At 39.7% G+C, this 23,757-nt stretch overlaps 1 protein-coding gene across 4 annotated transcripts; it reads left to right on the top strand.

The window, feature by feature from the left end:
• The first annotated feature begins 982 nt into the window (after positions 1-982).
• helz2a (helicase with zinc finger 2a) lies at positions 983-23,578 on the top strand. Of its 4 annotated transcripts, none has more exons than XM_072684769.1 (21): positions 984-1,119; positions 3,272-4,348; positions 4,459-4,642; positions 5,412-5,519; positions 5,681-5,816; positions 7,426-7,819; positions 9,587-10,225; positions 10,336-11,128; positions 11,234-11,309; positions 11,392-14,845; positions 14,934-15,019; positions 15,103-15,246; positions 15,465-15,620; positions 15,972-16,116; positions 16,276-16,392; positions 16,571-16,763; positions 19,061-19,195; positions 19,870-20,082; positions 20,968-21,121; positions 21,980-22,147; positions 23,296-23,578. In XM_072684769.1, the coding sequence occupies exons 2-21, from the start codon at positions 3,276-3,278 to the stop codon at positions 23,406-23,408; spliced, it is 8,481 nt and encodes a 2,826-aa protein (XP_072540870.1). In that variant the 5' UTR covers positions 984-1,119; positions 3,272-3,275; the 3' UTR covers positions 23,409-23,578. The 4 variants fall into 4 exon arrangements, with proteins under 4 accessions (XP_072540874.1, XP_072540870.1, XP_072540873.1 ...); XM_072684772.1 differs by lacking the exon at positions 23,296-23,578 and adding an exon at positions 21,279-21,345 and having other exon boundaries at positions 21,980-22,073; XM_072684771.1 differs by lacking the exon at positions 16,276-16,392.
• Positions 23,579-23,757: the final 179 nt, after the last annotated feature.

Below are 23,757 nucleotides of genomic sequence, written 5' to 3'. Positions count from 1 at the left end.
TGCTAAGCTGCTTAGCTTTCATTTCACCTTTGCCTGATCTTGTGTAACCAATCTGATGACATGGACTTACGCTTGTTTCCCTTCACATTCTACCCCCACCCACCCAAAACTGTAAACAACATGCAGTATTTCCTCTTAATTGTGAATAAATCTGTTTGGATGATCTTGAAGTACCATAGACAAATATGCCTCTGTGTTAGACCACAGGCTAGCCCATAACCATGGCCTATATTTGATGAGGTGTGAGATATGAGGTGTGTTCTACTTCTTTCTAAAAAAAAAAAAAAAAAAGCTCTAACCAAAACTACCAAACTGATACTATATCTTCAAGAGCTCACTCTAACCAAGAGGTTGAACATGGTGGTTGTTGACAGGCTACATCAGCTGATCATTATAAGCCATCTTTACTCAGTGGAATGTCTCAGAGGGTAAATAGTATGAGCAAATATTGTGATGACAAAGTGTAAACACCCCCAGGCAACACCTCAGCCTCTACTGTGTAATCTCAGGTGTTTGGACACACTCGGGGTTGTTCAGAGCTTGGTTTCGCCCATTGATTAAACTGTTTCATATATATGCAAAAACACCCAGGGTTTCCCGGATCCATCTTACCACAAAGAGGATTCTTAAATTCTCAGGCAGGCATCACACTGAAAGCTCATAGTGTTTCATATTGTATGAATCCACACAGTGTGAACATTAATCAGTCAAGTGTTTTTCATGCATGAACTCCAAGTAAACTCGAACATCCTATTTTTTTGCCAGCATCACGAGCGAGTGAGTGAGTGAGGGAGGGAGGGAGGGAGGGAGTGCCTGTTCTTTTTCTCTGGATTTTCACAAAAGTGAAACTGAAACCTAAGCCTGCACCATTACTGCCCTGTTGTTCTCAGGAAACTGTAACAGATGTGCAGCCAACAAGAGTCTGGCAGGGTTGCTAGGCAGGACACGACATGAGCAGGGCGGGGAAAGGCTATAAATATTACATCAACACTTCCTGATCGGCACAGATGACTGAGACACAGACAGCTCTGCTGGAGAAAAACAAGGAGTGTTTTGTATTTTTGTTTTGGGCTTTAAAGGGACATCTTGCCCAAGACATCTTCTTTAGAAGAGGAAAGGGTAAGTTTTGATATTTTACTTGCACAGAAGCTCTGAGTCCACTCTTAGCATTAGATGTTTGTGCTCTTACAGTTGATGTTGTCATTAAAGTTACTGGACTGGTTAGTGCTCCACTGTAAATAAGGAACTGATACTGTGATGCATTTAAATGACCTTTGAGGTGGAGATATTATTATACACATTCTCTTTAAAAAAGGAAAGTTTCAACAAATTTACAGTCACTGCAAGGATTATGTTTGCTTCCTTTAGAGAATTTGCTCACTTTGACTTTTGTAAAATCAATAAAATGTGTCATTTGAACAGGGGTGGCCAACCTTTTGAGTAAGACTGGACAAACCGAATAAATAAATCACTTAAAAAACACTGTTAATATGTATTTACACATACTTATTAACAGCTAATGTCAGTACTTGCAAGATGTTAGAGGAAGTAAACATTAAACTAAAAGTCAAATTGTTCCACATGTATAACACTGTCAAAAAAGTATCTTTTCTAAGTACCAAGTTCCAAAGGTCTAGTTAGGAACACCGCTTATCAGGAAGTCAATGTTTACAAACACAGTATTCATGTTGGTCCATTCATTGTGGAATTTGCATCAAAATGTAAAGAACAACATGTTACATGTTAATATTAACAAGTTACATATTAAAACTATGAAAATTGCCAAAAATGAAGATATTGTGTATGTTAAGGAGACTTGTGTAGCTGTGGGCATAAATATTACTTGGGAATTGGGAATGGTAGTTTATACCAGTAAGCAATTCAACCTTGTAGGATCACATCTGTGTCAGCAATATTTGCATTCAGCGACTGGCGATGTATGTGATATACATATCACTGGTCGCTGAATGCAAATATCACTGACACAGATGTGCAAATGCACACACACAGCTTGTCTAATCCTGTAGATGAGTATTGCCAATAGAATAGGACTCTCTGGAGCAGATAAATATGAACATACTGACATAAACATTACACTATGTGTAATGTAGGCATTCTCTGGAATGATGGTGGGCCAACCAATACTACAGAGAAATGTTTGGGAGTTGGGGATGTAAGATAATGAAAAGTGGAAAATGTTTGTTGTGGTGTGGAAACAATCCAGACTGAGTCCCAAGGTAGTTTTGCCAGTTTATTGGATGAAACCGCTGGACAAAACAGTGATAGTGATAGTGATGAAAACATATAAATCTGAATATGAATTAAAGAGCCTTTCACCTCAGTAAAAACTAAGCGACTTCCCTCCTTTGTTCTTACTCCCAACTTCCCTGACTATCAAAATAAGCTTATCTCTCAAAGTCTGCACATCTGACCTTCCTCCAGCCTGAACTATGTTTTCCAATTTTTTAATTTATAACACCCTAACGTATCTGAAATAGCCCAATCAGCATTCGGCATCACACACTCAGCTTTTAGCCCCTATATGGAATCGTAGAACATAGAACATTGAACATTGAAAAAAAAGTACTTTGAGATGAGAAGTTTGAAATAGTGTATGTGTGTGTGTGCTATGTGACATGGATATGTGTGTGTGTGTGTGTGTGATATAAACATCAGATTATTCTGGCAAAAGAACACCATAAAGATAATTCCAAGGCAAATAAAACTCTAATCTATCCTGTTCCACTAACTGGCATATTGTGATCCAGGCATATATATCAACTTTAATAACACCCTTCTTAATGATTATGTTTCTGATTCTGTAATACCGTTGAATAACACAAAGTTGGATGGGCAAGATCGCCAGATCTCTTACACAGACGAGCTGGGCTAATGAGCGACATCACTAACACTCTTGTCACTAAATGCAAGCAAATCCCCACAGCAATGCTCCAAAATGCAGTAGAAAGCCTTCCTCCTTGGGCAGTAGAGACAGTTACTCCAAAAAACAGGATAAACACTTTTTGTAATACCCTTAATTGATCTCCACATTTGCCATTTTCTGATATGATTTGAAACTTGCAATGGACCAATAGGAATGCTCCAAAATGACTTAAATGACATAAAATCTTTTAACACTGATGTCCAGTGAAAGTCAAGAGAAGTTTTTTTTTACTAAACATTTGGAGTTGACTAATATTATTACAATAAATGTGTGGATAGCTTGTCACATGGTTAATGACATTGTGTTTTATGTCTTTTGTTTGTTTAGGTAAATGACCTGTAATAAAACCATGCCACTTGCTGGAAATAATAACCTACACAAATTACAAGCGACACACGATCTCTTTGTAGGATGTAGGGGGTGCTGCAGAGTAAAGACTGATATATCATATTCTATTGTGGACAGTGCTCACCAGTGTTCAAAAGACCTTATACTAGCCAGACAAAAGGGAAATAGTAACACATGGAGACCAGTGGCCCAACGTCCAAAGTTTCCACAACCTGCAAGATATGAAGTTTGCTGGTACTTTCTTGATGGGCTAGGATGTACAGTGCATGGGCAGAGATGCTCCTATGCAAGAAGCACAGAAGAAGCAGCAGTGTGGAACTTCATGAAGAACGAATGCCTTGAGTTCACTCAGCTCCTCCATCTGTTACTCAATGGCTCTACACACTCAACATGTCAGAAAAACCTGCCACCATCATCAGGAAGCCCCAGTGCAGTGCAGGAGATCCTATCTGGGTTTCAGGGAACATTTGTAGAACTCTGCAAGACCTGCTTCCATGACAATCCTCGAAAGATTTCCTCAAGAAAGCAAGGGCAACAAAAATGCTGTGCTGGGCACAGCTGGAGGCCTACTCTGGTCTTCTGCCAGAAAGGGCAGCGGAAAAGGGTGGCCTATAACGAGATCAGGGCCCTGCCAAAGCGAACTTTCAAGAAGTGGAAGTACTGTATGTACGTAGAGAAGGGAGAGCCGTGCTGGCATGGTGCTAATCGCTGTTGGTTTGCTCATAGTAGCATAGAGAAGACTGTGTGGGAAAAAGAGAGTAGAGGAAGTCTAGATCGTTCACTTCTCCTCCAAGCTCCAAGCTCGAGAGCAAGTTCGAGGGCCAGCTCGTGTGCAGGTTCGCGTACAAGTTCATGTGAAAGCTCGCGCCCAGCATCGCAAGAGCGAGAACGACAGCACTACTGTCATGTGTGTAAGTGCCAGTTCCCAACAAATGAGGACTTTATGAATCACTGTTTCACTGTGAAACACAGAAAGTTGATTTTTGAAGACAGACCCTCTGCATGGAGTTACCGTGACCCACCACTAACAAGCAGAGTCTTCAAGTTGTGTGAAAGGTATAAGTCACGCCTGACTCTTATGTGTTTGTATTGTGTAAGCTCAAATATCACACAGAGGGCGCTCTGAGATTACTGAACACTGGGGTAAACTTTGCGTTTTGCCACAGGCGATCTACTTGTGAATATGGAAATAGCTGCATGGATGCACACAGTAAGGAGGAACTCCAGGAATGGCAACATCGATACAAGTTTGCACGGAAAAAAATACGAGCAGCAGAAGAGCAAGGTGTTCTGTCCTACCAGGACTCTCTACTAGAAGAGTACAAGCAAAGCATCAACAAAGACATGATTGTAAGTTTATTTTCTATTGAAGTTTAATTCAAGCCGTATTTAATTGTTTAACTAGACTTTACTGGTAGGTATATTGTGAAATTGTGAAAATATTAAGCTGCAAAACTTCTAGTTTTCTTCCAAAATGATTTAGTATCAACTATAAATGATTCAGTAACTGCTTTAAATGATTCAGTATCTGATAAAAATGATTTAGTAACTGCTCTAAATGATTTAGTATCTATCTGCTATAATTAATTTAGTTTTTACAAAACATGATTCAGTATCTACTATAAACAATTCAGTGTCTCCTATAAATGATCCAGTAACCACTCTAAATGATTCACTATCTCCTATAAATGATTCAGTATCTCCTATAAACAATAATTACTATACATTATTAAGTATCTATCTACTGTAAGTAATTTTGTACCTAAAAAATGACTCAGCACCTACTACAAATGATTCAGTATCTGCTACAAATTTACTTACTCCTATAAATGATTCAGTATCTACTACAAATGTACTTACTGCTATATATGATTCAGTGCCTACAATAAATGACTCAGTAACTGCTATAAATGATTCAGTCTCTGCTACTAATAATTCAGTTACTACTATAAATTATTCAGTACCTACAATAAATGACTGAATAACTGATATAAATGATTCAGAAACTGATTTGGTTTGAGGACAGGGGCCTACATACAGACCTTCAGGGTTTAAAGGGTTAAGATGTTAATTTACAATGGTAAAATTAATGCATATCTGTGCATCTCTTTGCCAACAGATGACGGAAACTCTTCCGGATGTATCTGTTAGCTGTGATTCTGATCTCAACATCTTTGTAAGACAAGAAAAAATCTCACACATGTGGAAATTCACGATAACATCAAAGGTCTGTTTTGTCCCACTTAAACCAGTATGAATTACCTTCTGTTTATTATTACATTTAAAGTGTTTACAATTTGTTACTCTTGTGATAAGCTACTTCTGTAGTCTTTGTTGATGATGGAAAACTTTGTTGATGATGGAATGACATTCTATGTGCCCCTACAGATGGTGTTGGATGTGGTTGCTTTAATTAGGCAGGACGTAGGGGCAATGTTTACCCTTGGAAAGGATGTGGGTGAAGAACGTTCTTACTCCAAAAGCGATTGGTTTAAAAGTAGAGAAACAACCAACTCTAAATATGGTAAATTGTTCATTCTGTTTGCAGCATCTATAGAGTAATAACATAAATCATGGGGGGTGCAACCCTCTTATTTGAAAGTCAGACTTCCCAGGATTTCTTTTTATTTAAATAATAGTGATTGGATGGCAATATACATTTTACAAATTGTAATTAACCTGCTTCATTAATTCTACTAATTGTGGAAACTAAGCTGTGCTTCTTCCTAGCATTAGCTACTACTCACTTTACTAGCTTTTCTTGCTAATTAACTTATGGAAGTGACAATCAAGCAGGCTACTTTCAGGCCTGGGTGATAGGGTGATGCTTCATAAAAATGTAAAATAAAATTGCAGTCTTTTTTATTTATAATGATAAATTATTAATACAATTATTATTATAACTGTATTAATAAATACAATTATTATAATGAATATCATATTTATAAATATATACATTTATTATTATAATAAATATAATAATATAATTATTATAGATAATTATTTGTATAAACTAACATTATTGGCCAAGCCTAGCTAGCTTACTAGTGGTTTCTTAAATTCACTATTGGTCTTTGACAGCACCATGTTGGGGGTATTGTTCTGGTGAGGTGTGGGGAAGAAGCAGAAACTAGCTTACTTTTGTAATCTTTGGGAAAGCAATAAAACTGGAGAAGCAGAAGTAAAATCAGAGGATACCATATCAGGACAAATTCAGCAAGGATAACCAGGACTCTTATACGGATAAAGCTTGAACTTTTATCAACACTGATCCAAATGATCCAACCACTAAAAGTTGGAATGCTGTCATTGCTGCTCCCACCTTGTACTTGGATATTACCAGCTATCTGTGTGTTTACCTATACACAGTTCTAAAAACTATAAATCACTAAAGCCCAGTTACATGTTATGGGTGCTGGATTTGTTTGTATTTTGACCGAAGGACTCTGGCAGCACAGTCTTAACACCAAGGAAACATGTGCTTAGCATAGCAGCCTTCATTTGCATAATTTTTTCCTCCCGGTAAAGTGAGATATTACAAATATATTACAAATATCATTATCATGCAACAACGTCTGATACTTCTAAAGTAAAGTAGAAAGTGGACCGTAGGACATTTTACAGTCTTAAAAAGATCGGATAAACCAATTTCTGATGCCCTGTCTGGATTATTAGCATGGGTAATCCAAAACAACACATGGATATAATGTATAAAGTAGGTTAGCTTTTTTAAAAGACAGTACACCAGACCATATAACCATACCACATCACCTATGACAGAAAGCAAAGTTAAATGTAAATAATCTGAGCTGACTACAGAACAGCCTTGATGCAGAATACCTCCAAAATGGTGCTTAACCCAAAATTAACTTCACTCTTACATCCTTTGTCATTGACTGATTGGCAAGTATCTAGTTAAGTCACTGGCATGTACTGTGATCAATGATGAATGGACCAATAAAAATGCTCCATAAGGACTTGGAATTGAATATTTTTACATTGACTTCCATTGAAAGTTTTTATGTTCTCCTAAAAAGTTGAAGAAGGTGACAGCAATGACATGCTTTCCTTGAACTGGTATCTTTCAATTCACAGGATACCTCAATAATGACAACTTTTTCCTTTTTTTCTAGTTTATCAAATTATAGTGTCCTTCACATCGGACCAGCTGGGCCTCTATGAACAATGGCTAGTGTTTGACTTTGATATGAGGCCAGTTCTGCTGCAAAAACTCAGAGTCAGAGTAGGGGAGGCCTATAAAGACCTTCCAATTGCTCAACAGAGAATTGAATCAACCAGAAAAGCAAAATACAATGAGCAGGTCTGGCAAGACGACACTGTAGAAATTGTCCCGTGCTTGGAAAGGACAGAGGAGCAGCAAGAACTGCTAAAAAGGTACAGGCCGACAGGAAGACACCTGAGCACTGCAACCAATGGACTCTTCTCAATTAACCACCAGAATTACAAGGAGAAAATGCACAGTTTTCTCTACCAAGAAGAAATGGAAGAAGATCGGCTGGTTAGGAGGTAAACTTTCAATTCAGCTTTTCATACATGCTGTATAACTGTGTATATACCGTTGCAATCAAAATTATTCCACCTCCATTGGAAATTAGGTTTATTAGCAAATTCCACAAACTTGCTGTTTGCAAAAAAAAAAAACAATTAAGCAACGTCGATTTAAATATCTCAACACAACTAATATAACAAGCACCTTCTTCAAATTCAACACACAATGCTACTTTTAATGACGACTGCAGTCTCATAATTATTCAACCACTAAATATAATTCCTCATAAGAGCACACGTATGCAAATCAGGTGACAAATCAAGGCCTTTGTTAGTCCAAAAAGTTCAGAGAAGAGCTCACTGCCTTCACAAACAAGGAAGAGGATACAGAAAGAGAGCAAAGGAAGTGATTATTCCAAGAGATGCAGCTGAAAACACAGATCACAAGTTAAAAGTTAAGGGAACACTGGCCACGCTACCTGGACATGGCAAAGAGGAAGCGATCACTGGCTACCACCATATTCCTGAGGAGGCGGTAGTCAAAACGGGTGGTCAAAATGCCTTGAGTGTCTGCAAAAGACCTGCAGCAAGATTTGGTGGCAGCAGGCACTGAGGCTTCAGTTTGCACAGTATGGCGCACACAAAACCTCTGAAGGTCACCATGCCTGTACACCTCTACTGGCCCAAAAGCACAAGAAAACACAGCTCCTGTCTGCTATAAATTAGCCATAGAAGTTTTTGGATTCTGTTCTATGGAGCAATGAAACAGAACTTGTCTATGGATCAGCAGTATGTCTGGAGAAGGAAGACAGACACATACGTTATGAAGAACTGTCTACAGTGAAGCATGGCAGTGGCTCTGTGAAGTTCAGGGGCTGCTTTGCTTCCTCTGTGGCGCTATGGAGGGCATGATGGATTCAATCAAGTATCAGTAATTCCTAGGAGAAAACATCATGCCTTCTGAGAAGTCCACCCAGGCCTGGTTTCAGAAGAAGTCCTGGGAGATTCTGAAATGGATGTCTCAGTCACCTGACTTGAACCCTATAGAAAATCTTTGGTGGGTTTTGAAGAGGGTGGTTCCAGCAGCAAACCCATGATTAAAAGAGAATTGGAGGCTACCGCCCATGAGGATTGGGCTACAATTCCTCAGGAGATGCTGCCAGAAGCTGGTGTCTGGCTATGCATCACGTTTGTGGCAGGTCATAACAGCAGATGGTGCTCTATTAAGTACTAAAGACACTTGTGATGAAGGGGTTGAATAATTCTGAGACTGCAGTCGTCATTAAAAGTGGAGTTTAGTGTTGAATCTGGAAAAATCACTTGTTCTATTAGTTTTGTTGAGCTATTTAAATTCGTCTTGTTTGATTGGTTTATTACAAACAGATGAAAGTCTGATGAAACGTAACTAATAAAACTAATTTGCAACTGCTTTAATAGTCCTTTGCTGATTAAATGGATACATTTCAGTGCTTAAATGTTTTTTGTGCATCTCTATTATTTGCTCCTCTATGTAAATTCACTATCAGTGAAGTGTTTTAGAACACCCTCAATTTTTTCAGTAGTCCACAGGCAGTGCTTTAATGGCCCAGGCAAGCCTGCTTTCTTACTTCCACTCGGCCTGTCAAGCCTGCAGCTCATTTCCATTTCTACAGACCAGCTGTACGTTATTAACTAACTATTAGGCTCAGTATTAAGTACCCAAAAACATTTTTCCCTCAAATACCCCAGACTGCTTACCTTTGTACCATTTAAGGAATTTCTTTCTCTCTGTCTTTCATCCTGTAGGCTGAATCTACGAGGGAAGATGTCTCTTCAAAACTGCTTATGTGAATGGTTTGAAACGAAATATGCCATTCCAGGGCAGCTTTTTGGAAGCATGTCTGTCTCCCACTCTCTCACTCCTGATACACCAGAGGGCCACATGCTAAAGAGACATGTTAGGTCGGCCCTTGTCGGCCTGTCAAAACCAAAAAATGACCACCAGCGTGTGTATGAAGCTGCAGTCCTTAAAGATATGGTTGGTGAGACAAAAGTGCATTTGATGCTCTCAAACAGCTGCTGTGCTGAACTGAAACTTCAAACAGAAACAACAGTTGAGATGGAGATCCAGTTCCAATTAGACCGCATAGGCTTCTGCGAGATGCACAAGGCTGTCGACATCTTGCCAGACCTTAGGAGGGTCTTACCTGACCTGAGAGACAGCAATGCTCCAGTTCCAAAGAAATCAAGTCCAGGTGAGCTAAATGAAAAGCAGCAAGCTGCTATGGACTTTATCCTGGGAGCGTCTGACCAAAGACGTAACATGGCACCACTTCTGATATATGGGCCTTTTGGAACTGGCAAAACGTTCACTCTTGCAAAGATTACACTGGCCCTTGCATCGAACCCACAAAACAAAATCTTGATCTGTACACACACAAACAGGTAAATCCAGTCTGTGCTAAGTTGATGTTCTTGTGTTCTGTTATTTCCTTCAAACTAAGAATTTAATAGGCTGCTTTATTGATCAGAATGTTCTTTTTTTTTGCTTATAGCTCTGCTGATCTTTATGTCAAAGATCATTTCCACAGTTGTGTAACAACTGCTGACGATCCAATCAGCCCTCTAAGGATAAAAGCGAAGGAAATTTCTCTCAGAACAACTCATCTTGACACTCTACGTTACTGCCATTTATCAAAAGATGGATTGTCCTTTGAATTCCCAGACAGAGAAACGGTGGATGCAAAAAGAGTCATTATAATTACAACCACACTGGCACGATTCTTCCACGACATGCAGCTTCCACCTAACTACTTCAGTCACATTCTCATTGACGAAGCCTCTCAGATGCTAGAGTGTGAAGCACTGATGGCTCTTGGCTTGGCAGGAGAAAAGACTCAAGTAGTTTTAGCCGGGGATCACATGCAGATGGGACCTAGGCTTTTCTCTGTGGAGGAGGACAAACGCTCAGACTATACTATATTAAATCGCCTCTTCCATTATTATCAGTCAGAGACCACCACTACTGCTAAAAATAGCAGAATCATCTTCAATGAAAACTACCGCTCCACAGAAGAAATTGTGGATTTTGTGTCCACACATTTTTATGTTGGAAAGAAGGATGTGATCAAGGCCAAAGGAAATGTATCTTCTCATCCAGACAAATGTGCTCTACAGTTCTTTCACGTTCGTGGAGAATGCCAGTTGGACACAAGTTTCTTGACTTGGATCAATTCAGTAGAAATTCAAAGTGTTGTTGGTATTGTCCTGGAAGTGTTGAGTGAATGGCCAGAGCAGTGGCAACAGCCGGATCCAAAATCAATCTGTGTTGTTTCACAGGGCAGTCAGGTAATGCAATGCAATGTTATTCACCCTTATAAGGAACAATCAAAACTATATACTGATATTGTTAGCTTGTTATGATGCTCTGCTGTAACTCACCTCTTTCCACAGGTGTTTGAAATTCGGAAAAGCCTAAAGCAGTGGTGCCTCCATAATGTCACAGTAGAGAACGCAGAAAATGTGCAAGGTAATATTTTTTTTCTGAATTCCAATGATAGAATTATATGAACATGCCGCTGACAACTCTTTTAAATACCTCTTCTTCACAGGAAAGCAATTCAGAGTAATCATTATAAGCACTGTGCACACCAAGGACAGCCTGAAGGTGACCGAGGAGACCTATCTTGAATTCTTCAGTGACATGCGTGTGTTGAACACAGTCATGACCAGAGCTCAGTCCCAAGTGATTGTAGTCGGAGATGCTTCAGCTCTTTGCTGCTCTCACTTTGGGAAGTGCTGGAGAATGTGGACGTCTTATGTAAAGCATTGCTTCGACCGCAGTAGTTTTCATCCTCAAGACTTCACTTGGGACAATTTAAAGCAAGAACTTCTGGAAATCTCAAAAATGATCAATACCGAGTATGACGACAGCAGCGATGATGAATCAATCATTTCCGAAACACCAGACATCGACGAGGACCCCATTCTGAAAGAGCTCCTGGATGAACACCATGACTTGCAGATCAACTTAACCGAGGAAGGCCTGTTTCCTGTTCTTCAGTCGGACAATCTTGACAACAATCTGGTGAGGCATATGAAGGAAAGCGAATCTCCCAAACCACACAGAATGTGGCAGAGCAACTCTAACATCCACAAATGTGAGTTAGTTTTGGAGAGGTATGACTCAGGCTATGCCAAGCCACTTGATAAGCCCACCTTACAGATAGACATCAAAGGCAGAGAGAATGTGGGGCGGTCATTTTCTGGAGATGTGGTAATAGTAGAGATTGTGAACTCAGAGACAATCCCTCCTAAAGGAAAAGTGATCGAAGTGCTTAAGCATGCAGCTTTCACCAAAGATTTTGTCTGCACTATTGACAGCAATGACGATCAAGTGATGACGCCAATTAACATATGCATTCCTAAATTGTTCACGCCATTTTGGAAGGACAAACCGAACCACGTCGCCATAAGAAATCCTGAGAAATTGACTGTGGAGAGATTCATCAGGATTAACGAGGACACCCGCAGGAACAATCTCTTTGTTGTCAAATTCTTGAGATGGGGGAAGGGTTTCTATAATCCTTTAGGAATCGTGGTTAATGTACTTCCCAAAGTCACTTCACTAGAGGAGGGATTGAAGGTACTTGAGAAGGAGTACCAACTCAAAAGAACGATTCCTCTGCCTGTTGAAAAAGAAATGGAGAATTTCAAACAAATTCCTTTACTCACAAATGGCCGTGAAGATTTTCGGAACCTACTGACGTTCACCATTGATGCTCCAAGTTCTCAGGACCTTGATGATGCCATTAGTGTGAGGGATTTAGGCCACTGCTATGAAATAGGAATTCACATCGCTGATGTTGCAAGCTTTGTGAATAAAGACAGTGAACTGGACAAATACGCAAGACAGCAAGGAACTGCCTTCTATGTGTCAGAGGGGGAACCTACATATATGTTCCCAAACAACTTGAGTACCAAAGACTTCAGTTTACTCCCTAACTGTGAGCGCCGTTGCATTTCCCTAATGACGGAAGTTGACAAGCGGACACACCACATACAAAAGAGACGATTTATCAAATCAGTGATTTGCTCCAAGAAGAGACTGTCATATGAAGATGCTGAGCACATCTTAAGAACCTCAGACAACGATACAATGAACTATGACTTCAACACCCTGGAAGGATGTCTCGTTGCAGCAAACCGCTTTGCTGAGGTTCATAGGAAAGACAGAAAACAGGATGACTGGTGCTACAGATCACCTGACGAGGATATAGCTGTTGGAAGTAGGCGCTCTCACAAGCTGGTGGAGGAGCTGATGATCATGTTCAACCACACTGTTGCTGATCGGCTTCTGTCTGACAAAAGAACAATGAGCCTAACTCCTCTTAGGTGCCAGGACAGACCAAATAGGGATGAGCTTCACAAATTCCTTGACAAAAATGTCTCTATGCTTCCACTGTCCATTCATTTGTCATCCCAACTTGATCAAAATGAACTGAATGGTGTGACCCAACAGAAGACATTACCCTTTGATTCTAAATCCTTTCCTGTACTGACGTCAGTCTTGAGGAAACTTCAGCTTGCTGTGCAGGACAGAGATGTCTACAAAATAATTGATCTCATCACAACCGATGACCTTCATCCTCTTCTTCTCCCTCTTGTGATTAACTTGAGGAGGCTCCTTTACAAGTCACATGTATTACGTGCCAACTCCACACACCTCTCACGAATTGGGCACTACGATTTGGAGCTGGACTGCTACACCTGGGCTTCTTCGCCCATCCGTCGTTATGTAGATGTCATTGTGCAGCGGCTTCTTCACTTTGTACTTGATAATGGCAAAATACCGTACACTGCCCAAGAAGTTGATCAGTGCTGTGTTGATTTTACCCTGAAGAACAGCAATCAGTCTGTATGCCAGAAGCAATCACATTCTTTGAGTTTTGCATCAAAGCTGTCTGCCCAAAATGAAGGAAAGGTGGCTTACATTGTTGAAATGAGTCCTACTGGAAACAACTTCCAGGTAAGCTTTCCACTGAACAGAACCTCCATGCCAGATACAGTTGGCATCATGTACAGAGATCTGCAGTTAGTGGATCAACCAAGGTATGATGAAGCAAATGACTGCATGACACTGAGATGGATGCGAAGGGTGTATTCTTTTACAAGTCCCAGCATCCATACTGAGCTGAAACAACAAAAAGCGAAATCTGTCATAGCTCACGTGCCTTTCGAGTCCTGGAAGCACCTGGTGTCAGCTATCAGAGAGGAAAATTGGGACCTCATGGTCCAGGAGATTGAACATTTACAAGTTGCGAGAAGACACACAAACATGCAGCCAGTGAAGGCTTCAGGGATAGAGATGTTCAATCTGAAAGAGGAGCATTACATTGAAATGTCATTGGAACTGAAGCAGGGAAAAATGGTCGAGGTCCAGTTAGGCACGGACACTGCTCGGGGGCTTCTGGTACCATCCGTTCAGCTGCTTGTTGTGACCCCCAAATTTGAGATCTGCTTGGAGCACACAAGAAATCCAATCATGTGCTTTTCAAAATATGCGTTGTTCTCCTCGAAGCTATCATACAACACATACATGGATTATCAGAAAATATGGAAACCTTTGTGTGAAATGGAGTCGGCCTGTAGCGCTGTAGCAGAAAATGAGAGCATCGTCATTGAAGATGCATCACTGAATTGGAAAAAGTCCAATACGAATCTTCAGGGATCCTTTCGCTTGCCTCTCGAAAAAAAAGCTCAGTGGGCTATTGAGGGAAACCTGTGGAACTGTTTCTTATGCATCCGGATGAGAATGCAGCAGAAGGATCTAAGTCCCATTCCTGAAGATTCTCAGGATTTAGATCTCATGGATGTTCCTGGTCTCATCTGGATAGCTCATGGAGTAGTCACTAAAGTCTCAGGAGAAGAAGAGTCGAAAAAGTTGACTTACATGGAGATAAATTTCCGTGTCAACCACATGCCAATGACAAACATGCCAAAGACTGTGTTCAGTAAGGAAGCTAGGTTCACAGTGGAGCTGATCCCAAAGCTTCTGCCAGATGTGTAAGTACGGTCACAAAGCAATTATGACAGAAATTGCCCAACATTTTTGTATAGAATTGTTCCATTAATTTGTTCATTTCCTCTGTAGACGCAAAGAGAATGCTATTAACAATCTGACAACGGCTAACCAGCTTGTGAAGACCATTGCCACTGGTAAAAAGACACATCATGAAAGTAAGAACCTTCTACTGCCTATGTGTAGATTGCCTTTTGTGTTTTTATAAGTAATTTAACTTGCTGTTGTATTCCACCTTTAGGAAGCACAATCCAAGCATGTAAACAATCCAGATTTGAGATTGAGGATCATCGTTCTTTGGGGTTCCCTCATCTGAACAACAGTCAATGCAAAGCCATAAAGGAAGCACTGAATAATGAGTTTACCCTTATCCAAGGACCACCAGGTTAGAGGCAAACATTTAATATTTAAAAGTGTAAAGAATCTAATTAAATTAAATAATTTATAATGTGTAAAAATCTCCTGATTTTATTTGTTTAGCAGACCTATTACAACATTCAGTTTTAAATATATTTTATATAAGTTGCTATCAGAATATTAGAGAAGTATGTTTTACAACATGTGATAAGCTGTCACCTAAAAAGAGCGTCTTATTTGTGACAGGGACTGGAAAAACTGTAGTTGGCGTCCACATCGTGTATTGGTTCTTCAAAGAAAACCAAAAACTTCCCCCTTGTCAAAAGGTTAAAGATGAAGAACCAAAGAAGAGAGGCATTTTGTACTGTGGCCCATCTAATAAATCTGTTGACGTAGTAGCAGGTAATTTTTCTGTTAATTTTACTTCCCTGTTTCTCATTTGTTTTACAGCACAAAGATTTACATGAGCATTTTCTCTATACATTGCTTATTGTCACTGTTGGGCAAAAACCTTATATCTCCCAAACAGCAAACCTTGATAACTTTCAATAGAAGCCAGGGTAAACGATTTTGTTCCAAGTCATTGTGGAGCACTTCTATTGGTCAAATCATCATGATATTTTAATACACTGTAGAGATCATCTGCCAGATTTACATTTACAGAAAGTGAAAAGCGGCCAAAATGGAGATACAAGGTTTCTGTGTGACAGCAACATTGCCTTTATGTGATTTATGATTATGGGAATTTTGTAGGTCAACTCCTGAAACTTCAGAAGAAACTAAAACCACTGAGGGTCTACAGTGATCAGATGGAGATTCTGGAGTTTCCTTACCCAGGCAGCAATCTGAAGCTTTCCCGTCATTCTCAAAGAGTGGAAAAACCCAATAAAGAACTCAGGTACTGTTCTACCTTTCAGAAGTATTGAGCAGCCTCATACACAGATACGCTGTGTGCTACATGTAGTGTTGTGTGTAATATCACCACATCTTGTGTGCTATTTTAAACAGCCGACTTTGCACCGCTTTGCTTTCAACTAATGGAAATGCAATTTTTTAGGTTGATTACATTACATCACAGGATCCGCATGGAAAGTAACCCATTCTCAGTTCAAATTCTGGCATTTGAAATGAAAATTCAAAGAGACCAGTACCTCACTGAAGAAGAAATGAAAAGGTAATTAACAAAACTAACAGAATTAATCATTAATATCACTCTTTATTTCTTATTATTCTTTTAGCAGCTTCTGAAACACTGAAAGTGATATGCTGGTTTAATTTTGCACAATTAAAAAGGATTATTTATTCATTTGTTTGTTTGTTTGTTTGCTATCTATCTTGCATTTTTATAACAGCTACAAGGACTGCCTGAGGAAAGCTCGTAAACATGAGCTGTTGCAACATAATGTCATCCTCTGCACTTGCACTGCTGCCTCACATCCTGTCCTGGCTGATGTTCTCAACTTTCAACAAATCATCATTGATGAGTGTGCCATGGCAACAGAGCCCGAGGCCTTCATTCCCTTGGTCACACACAAACCTAAGCAGGTAGCCATTCTATTATATACTATAATGGGCATATTCTAACTACTAAGCACATGTTAGCATAATAAAGTAACCCCATTGGCATGAATATCAACGTCCAATTATGAATTATAATAACAAATTAAAGCAAAGCACATTATTCAGATTACATACACTAAATGGACAAATGTATTGGGATACCTGTTCATTCATTCCTTCAACCAAAATCAGGGTATTATAAAAATTGAAATTCTAAAAAGCTAAAAATTATTCTGCCTCTGCTGTCCAGGAAGTTTTGGTTTTGGAGCACTGCTGTGAGAATTTGATTGCCAATCGTGACAAGAGTCTAACCTCATCCCCAGCTCCCCAACTTATCCCAAAGTACTGGATGGAGCACCATCCATCATTCCAAAGAACACAGTCCCACTTCTCCGTAGCTTAATGCTGGGGGGGGCTTTAGAGCTCTCTAGTCCACTTCTGGCATTAAAAATGGTGCCAATAGTTCCATGTTTATCTGCTCCAAGGAGTTCTATTCTATTATCAGTACTTCTCTACAGGAACTAGACAAGATGTGTTTCAGCAATGGGTCCAACTTAACTTAGCTGATCATTAGAAGGGGTGTCCACAAACATTCGGACATATAGTGTAGCATTTACGATTTTTCCTTTTCATAAAGTGTATGTACAGTGTCCTCCATAATTATTGGCACCCCTGGTTAAGATGTGTTCTTTAGCTTTTAATAAATTTAGTTTTTTTTTCTAAATAATATAGGACCACGATGGAAAAAAGAGTAAAATCCAACCTTTAACTCAAGTGAATTTTAAGGGGGAAAAAAATATCCCTGACTAAGAAATAATTATTCTTCATAAAATCACCTGTTCCACAATTATTGGCACCCCTAACATTTCTTAGGATATAAATGTAATTAAAGTATTTCTGTCAATTCTACAGTAGTTTATGAAGTTGATCAGAGTATGTAGGAACATTTAATTAGTAATTCACAACTTCCTGTTTCCCTGGGGTATAAATATGACGTGACACAGAGGCCATTTCTCTTCAACATGGGAAAGACAAAGGAACATACCATTCAAGTAAGGCAGATGTGTGTTGACCTCCACAAGTCAGGCAATGGCTACAAGAAAATAGCCACTCACCTACACCTGTCCATATCTACTGTCAGAGGAATTATTAAGAAGTTTAAAACAAATGGAACAGTGGTAAACAAGCCTGGACGAGGACGCAAGTTTATTTTGTGAGGAGGATGATAAGAGAAATAAAAAGGTCTCCAAACCTCACTGTTACAGAATTGCAACAAATGGTAGCTTCTTGGGGTCACAAAGTCTCCAAAACAACCATCAGGCGCTATCTGCATGCCAACAAGCTGTTTGGGAGGCATGCACGGAAAAAACCTTTTCTCACTCACAATCATAAACGGAAACGTTTGGAGTTTGCTAAGCAGTACTGGAACTTCAACTGGGGCCGTGTGCTTTGGTCAGATGAAACTAAGATTTTTGGCAACAAATGCTCTAAGTGGGTCTGGCGTAACACAAGAGCTGAGTATGCAGAAAAGCACCTCATGCCCACTGTGAAATATGGGGGAGGATCAGTGATGCTGTGGGCCTGTTTCTCTTCCAAAGGCCCTGGGAACCTTGTTAGGGTGCATGGCATCATGAAAGCTTTGAAATACCAGGACATTTTAAAACAAAATCTGGTGGCTTCTGCCCAAAAGCTGAAGATGGGTCTTTCAGCAAGATAATGACCCAAAACATATGGCCAAATCTACACAGAAATGGTTCACCACACACAGAATCAAGCTCCTCCCATGGCCATCTCAGTCCCCAGACCTCAACCCCATTGAAAACCTGTGGGGTGAGCTGAAGAGGAGAGTGCAGAGGAGAGGACCCAGGTCGCTGGATGATTTAGAGAGATTGTGCAAAGAGGAATGTTCAAAGATCCCTCTATCTGTATTCTCCCATCTTGTGAAACATTATAAGAGAAGATTAGGTGCTGTTTTGTTGGCAAAAGGGGGTTGTACAAAGTATTAACATCAGGGGTGCCAATAATTGTGGCACACATGATTTGATGTTAAACAATTGTTTCTTAATGTGGGATTTTTTTCCTACTGAATAAATTCACTTGAGTTAAAGGTTGGATTTTTTTCTCTTTTTTTCCATCGTGGTCCTATATTATTTAGAAAAAAACTCAATTTATTAGAAGCTAAAGAACACCTCTTATATACATATGAAATGTCAAAGTCACACCAAAGAAGTAGACTAAGTACTGAATCTACTGAACTGTGATTACTTGATTTTTTTGTTCAGATTGTCCTCATAGGTGATCATAAGCAGTTGCAGCCGGTGGTCCACACTGACTTGTTGCAGAGATTGGGGATGAGGAGATCTTTGTTTGAGCGTTACATGAACAAAGCACTAATGCTGGACACCCAGTACCGGATGGTAAGAGAAGTGTTCATTAACTTACTTATCCGACTCTGCTCTCGCTGAGTGTGAAGATGTTATGTAGGCTATGCCAATATCCCATAAAAAATCAATTTCTATGGGAGTTAACTTAGCACTGGGAGTTTTCTAGAAAAGAAACATCAGCAAAATATGGATGAATTTGTTAATTTTGTGTGAAATCAGTGGAACAGAACCACCCACAAATTGGTGGTGGAGCATTTTGTTGTCCTAGTATAAGTGCACCAGGCACAGCGGGCCTAAACCAAAAACATGTAGTCTATAGCTGCCCTGTGATCAGAATTTGACCACAGATTCTTCAATACACAGAAGAGCCATTGTCTTTAAATTTGTCAAATGTGTGTCAACTACATTCATATGGCCTGCAAGTGCACACACTGTACGAAACCTCAGCAGCACAACTGTGTCTGACACACAAGTCTAACACACACTCTGTCCCACTGCTGTGCTGAGAATGGTCTGGTCTGGACCAAATTCAGTAGTAGTCCTATATCCATTGTCTTTCATAATGATGAACAGGGTCAAGGGGGGCTGGCATGTAGTTGGTATACCTAGTGGTAGGTGGAAATGACCTTTGTAGGTTTTGTACTTTGAACTGTAGGGGTCAGTCGCATGTCTTAAACAGATGCTATGGCTATGTCTTTTTTTTTTAGCAAGAAGACATCTGTGAATTTCCCTCTAAAGAGTTTTATGAAGGAAAACTGAAGACTGGAATACCTTACAGGATGAGTGTTTTCTTGAACATTTATCAAAAGCCAACATCCATCATCTTTGGCCATGTGGACGGAAAGGAGCTGAGTCTGGTGGTCTCGACTGAACGAGGGAATGAGAACTCAAAAGCAAACATCGAGGAGGCAGAGGCAGTGGTGAGAAAAAGAACTGACTTTCACAGCTGTTTTAATAAAATTCATCTGTATCTGCCATCGGCAGCCCAAGAGAGTCCAAAAGTGCACCATTGGCCTCACCATATCACTTCTGTGTGATGCTGTCCAGCACGGGCATCTGCTAGATCGAGCTAGGTACCCAGCACTTTGCTGAGAGTGTGTTGGTTGTCTGGTGAGGTTGCATCGGCGCTAGTTGGAAAAGAGGCGGTGGTTGGTTGCACATGTGTCAGAGGAGGCATGTGTTACTCCTCACTCACTTCCAGTGTCGGGAGCATTACATGTGGTAGGGGGAGAGTACTAACAAGTGAGTTGGATGATTGGCTATGTAAAACTGGGGAGGAAGATTGGGTAAAAAACTGAAGGTGAGGTATATAATCCCGCATGGTAGTAAAAACACAAATATATACACAATATAAACACATACACACACATTAACTTACATTATACACATATTAGAAAAACACTGAGCACACACTATTGTACTGTTTAATTGTACTGCCTAATATGTACAGGTTTGATAAATAATTTGAAATGTTTACATTACTATTTACATAAAGACACTAGATAATGTGTAAATTCGAGTGTAGTGTGAGTGGGGAGAAGTCTGTGGTGGTGCAGTGTGACTAAGCAGAGGTCAGAGTTCCAGTAAGTAGGTAAGTGCAGGGTGCAGAGTGAGTTTGTATGGGGTGGAGGTGTAATGAGAAATCTGGTGAGTCAAACCACTACAGAGTGTATATGCTTATCAGGATACAATCCAGATACTATTCACATGAGATGACCAGGTGTAAATGGGGCCTAGGTACTTTAGGCCATTGCATAAACATTTAACTGTGGTGTGACACTAACCACAAGAATCTTTTGCTTCAGGTACGAATTGCCAGGCAGCTGATGAAATCTGGAATAAACCCTAAGGAAACTGCTATACTGACACCATACAATGCCCAGGTTTCAAAAATCAATGAGATCTTGTCTAAATACGGCATTAGAAACATCACAGTGAACACCATCATGAAGAGTCAAGGTAATGTCGGATCAATCCTCTAGAACTGTAGTGACGTATATTTTGACTTACATGTTTTCTTTGACCGATCAGTCTTTCCTCAAAAATGAACTAATGTTGTACACATTCAATTAAATTTCAAAGTCTGAGGAGTGGAAATTGTATTCCCATTTCTCAGGTTTTTGCTACTTCCCAGAACTGGTCCATTTACTGAGTATTTTACATTGTTCTTTCATAAATAACAGGTATGTCACTTTGGTTGGGGTGAAACTGCTTAGAAATGGTTTCACAAGCCTATTTACCACTGTGTTATTCAGCCTCAGTATGAAACACTTTTGCTTTTGCTATGCTTTTCCTGGCTGGTTTACGCTAACATTGTCTTCATTGTTTCTTACCAGACAGTCTTGTTTTAAACTCTGGGTCGAGCTACAGCGGCCCCGTTTTTGCTCACTTCCATATTCTCCCAAACTAACAATATAGATTAGCCTTGAATCGCTTTCGCTAGTGAGCTGAGTATGTGTATTTTTGGACTTTTTGAAATTGGCCAGTTTTACAGCTTCATTTAACTTACATGTTTTGCTTTTGAAAGATGACACATCAGAGTTGGAGGTTTCACAACATGTCACTGCCATTTACCGAACTCTCCTTATTTAACTATGCCAACAGAAATACAGTTTTCTATTCTATGACCCCTTCAGAGTTATCAGTGTTATTTTCAGTCATTTTAAATCAAAGGGAATCACATAATGGCACCTAATCACTGAATTTAATGGTGCTAAGAGAAATAAAGATCTACTGACAAATAATTATGATGTTCTCCTGTTTGCCTTTGAAAGAACAATCACACAAAACAGGGCTTGCTGTTTCTTTCAACTACAGGAAGTGAATGGCGATATGTCATCCTGTCGACTGTACGCTCTTTCCCTATGTCGGACATTGAGATACAGCCAACAAAGGCCTGGCTCAAAAAGAGACTGGGATTTGTCATGGACCCTAACCAAGTCAATGTGGGCATCACCAGAGCCCAAGAAGGACTTTGCATTATTGGTAAGTGTTATGAACACAGACATTTCAAAATTTAAGCTGGAATACAAATTGAATTAGAGACCTTATTTATAGCAAACATTTTAGGGACAACGGTCACCAACCTTGCTCTTGAAAATATGCCTTCCAGTAGACCTCAGCTCCAATTCTAATTGATCTCTCAGATCGTGTACTGGCCACCTTAATTGTTACAGTAATACAGTGAGTAGAGTAATAGGCTCAGTTAGAGGGCATCACAATAATAGAAAGAAGGGGGGAAATTATGCTTAAAAGGGGAAACAGGTCTAGTGTTGTGGAGCACCATATAACTATCCACTGCCTTCCAAAGAATAGGACCTGCGTCTATGGCTGAAGGCCCTACATTTAAAACATATACCCAAACATTCATACGTTCATATGTCCATACGAGCCATTTCTCTGGTTAGGGATGTTCTGATGTTGGCTTTACCATTTTGTGGAGGAGAATCCAAATCAAGAATATCCTTACCCAGAGAAATGGCTCAGTCGGGTGCATGTGAGGCTCTCAGGGTAGCTTCAAGGCTAACATCTTACCTGATTGCTTAACAAGCACCCAATACGCCTGCTTCACTGAAGCTTCACCCCCCTACAAAATGGTAAGAGCAGACATATGGACGGTGGATGTTTTTAATTTGGTGCCTATAGATGTTGGAAGGCGTTGGAAGCTGCTCTAAACAGCTCAAAATAATATGAAATAGCCTGTTGGAATGTTGGATTAGCATAACTACCTACTTTATGAGCAGTGTCCACAGCAGTAGCCTATTTCAGACTGCATTCACTTTGAATTCGATACGATCATTAACCATTTGATTCGATATGACCATACATTCTACACAAAAGCAGAAGAAACAAACTCTTGAAAATGGCCATGACAAAAAAGTTGGATACAGTCATAAGAATACTGTTAGAACTACTGAAAAATGAAGTATGGAAAAAGTTCCATCTAAATACTAGATTCACTTCAAATTACATTTCATTTTTAATGCAAAAAATAAAACACCTGAATAAAACATGTGCTTCAGCTCAGTTATATTAAAATTAGCCTCAAAATCAAAACAGTTTTGTCTAAAGAATCAGATAAGTCTGGTCTACTGATAAGAATGATGAAAATACAAACACATATATGTTCGTAGGTAACAAGGACTTGCTGCAGTTCAGCTTTCTGTGGAAAAAACTCCTGAGCCACTACAAAGAGAAAGGCTGTGTGGTGAATTCTCCACTGGCCATCCAGTGTACACTTGCGTGAGCTACAGGGTGGCTGGCTACAGAATGAGCAATTGTTGCATGAATACTGATTGTGTTGGTTTATAGTTATTGTTATATGTTATTGTTGTTAATATTGTTATTGTCGGTTACAGTGCTATGCATTTGTATTTAATGATGTTGTAATTACTGTAATAAAGAGAATTATTAATAGGAGGAGTTTCAGTTTCTGAAAATATGCATGATACTGAAAATATGCATGATTTAGGACTAAACAGCAAATTGAATTCAGTATGAAATTGAATTCAGTATGCTCAACTCAAGGTCGCTGAAGAAGACTGAACTCATTCTCATGCTCATGAAACCAGTCTGAAACTTTTGCTTTGTAACAT

This window comes from Salminus brasiliensis, chromosome 7, assembly GCF_030463535.1.
Source record: "Salminus brasiliensis chromosome 7, fSalBra1.hap2, whole genome shotgun sequence".
NCBI lineage: Eukaryota > Metazoa > Chordata > Actinopteri > Characiformes > Bryconidae > Salminus > Salminus brasiliensis.
The sequence above is the reverse complement of the archived record's forward strand: the minus strand, read 5'-3'. Positions and strand labels throughout refer to the sequence as shown.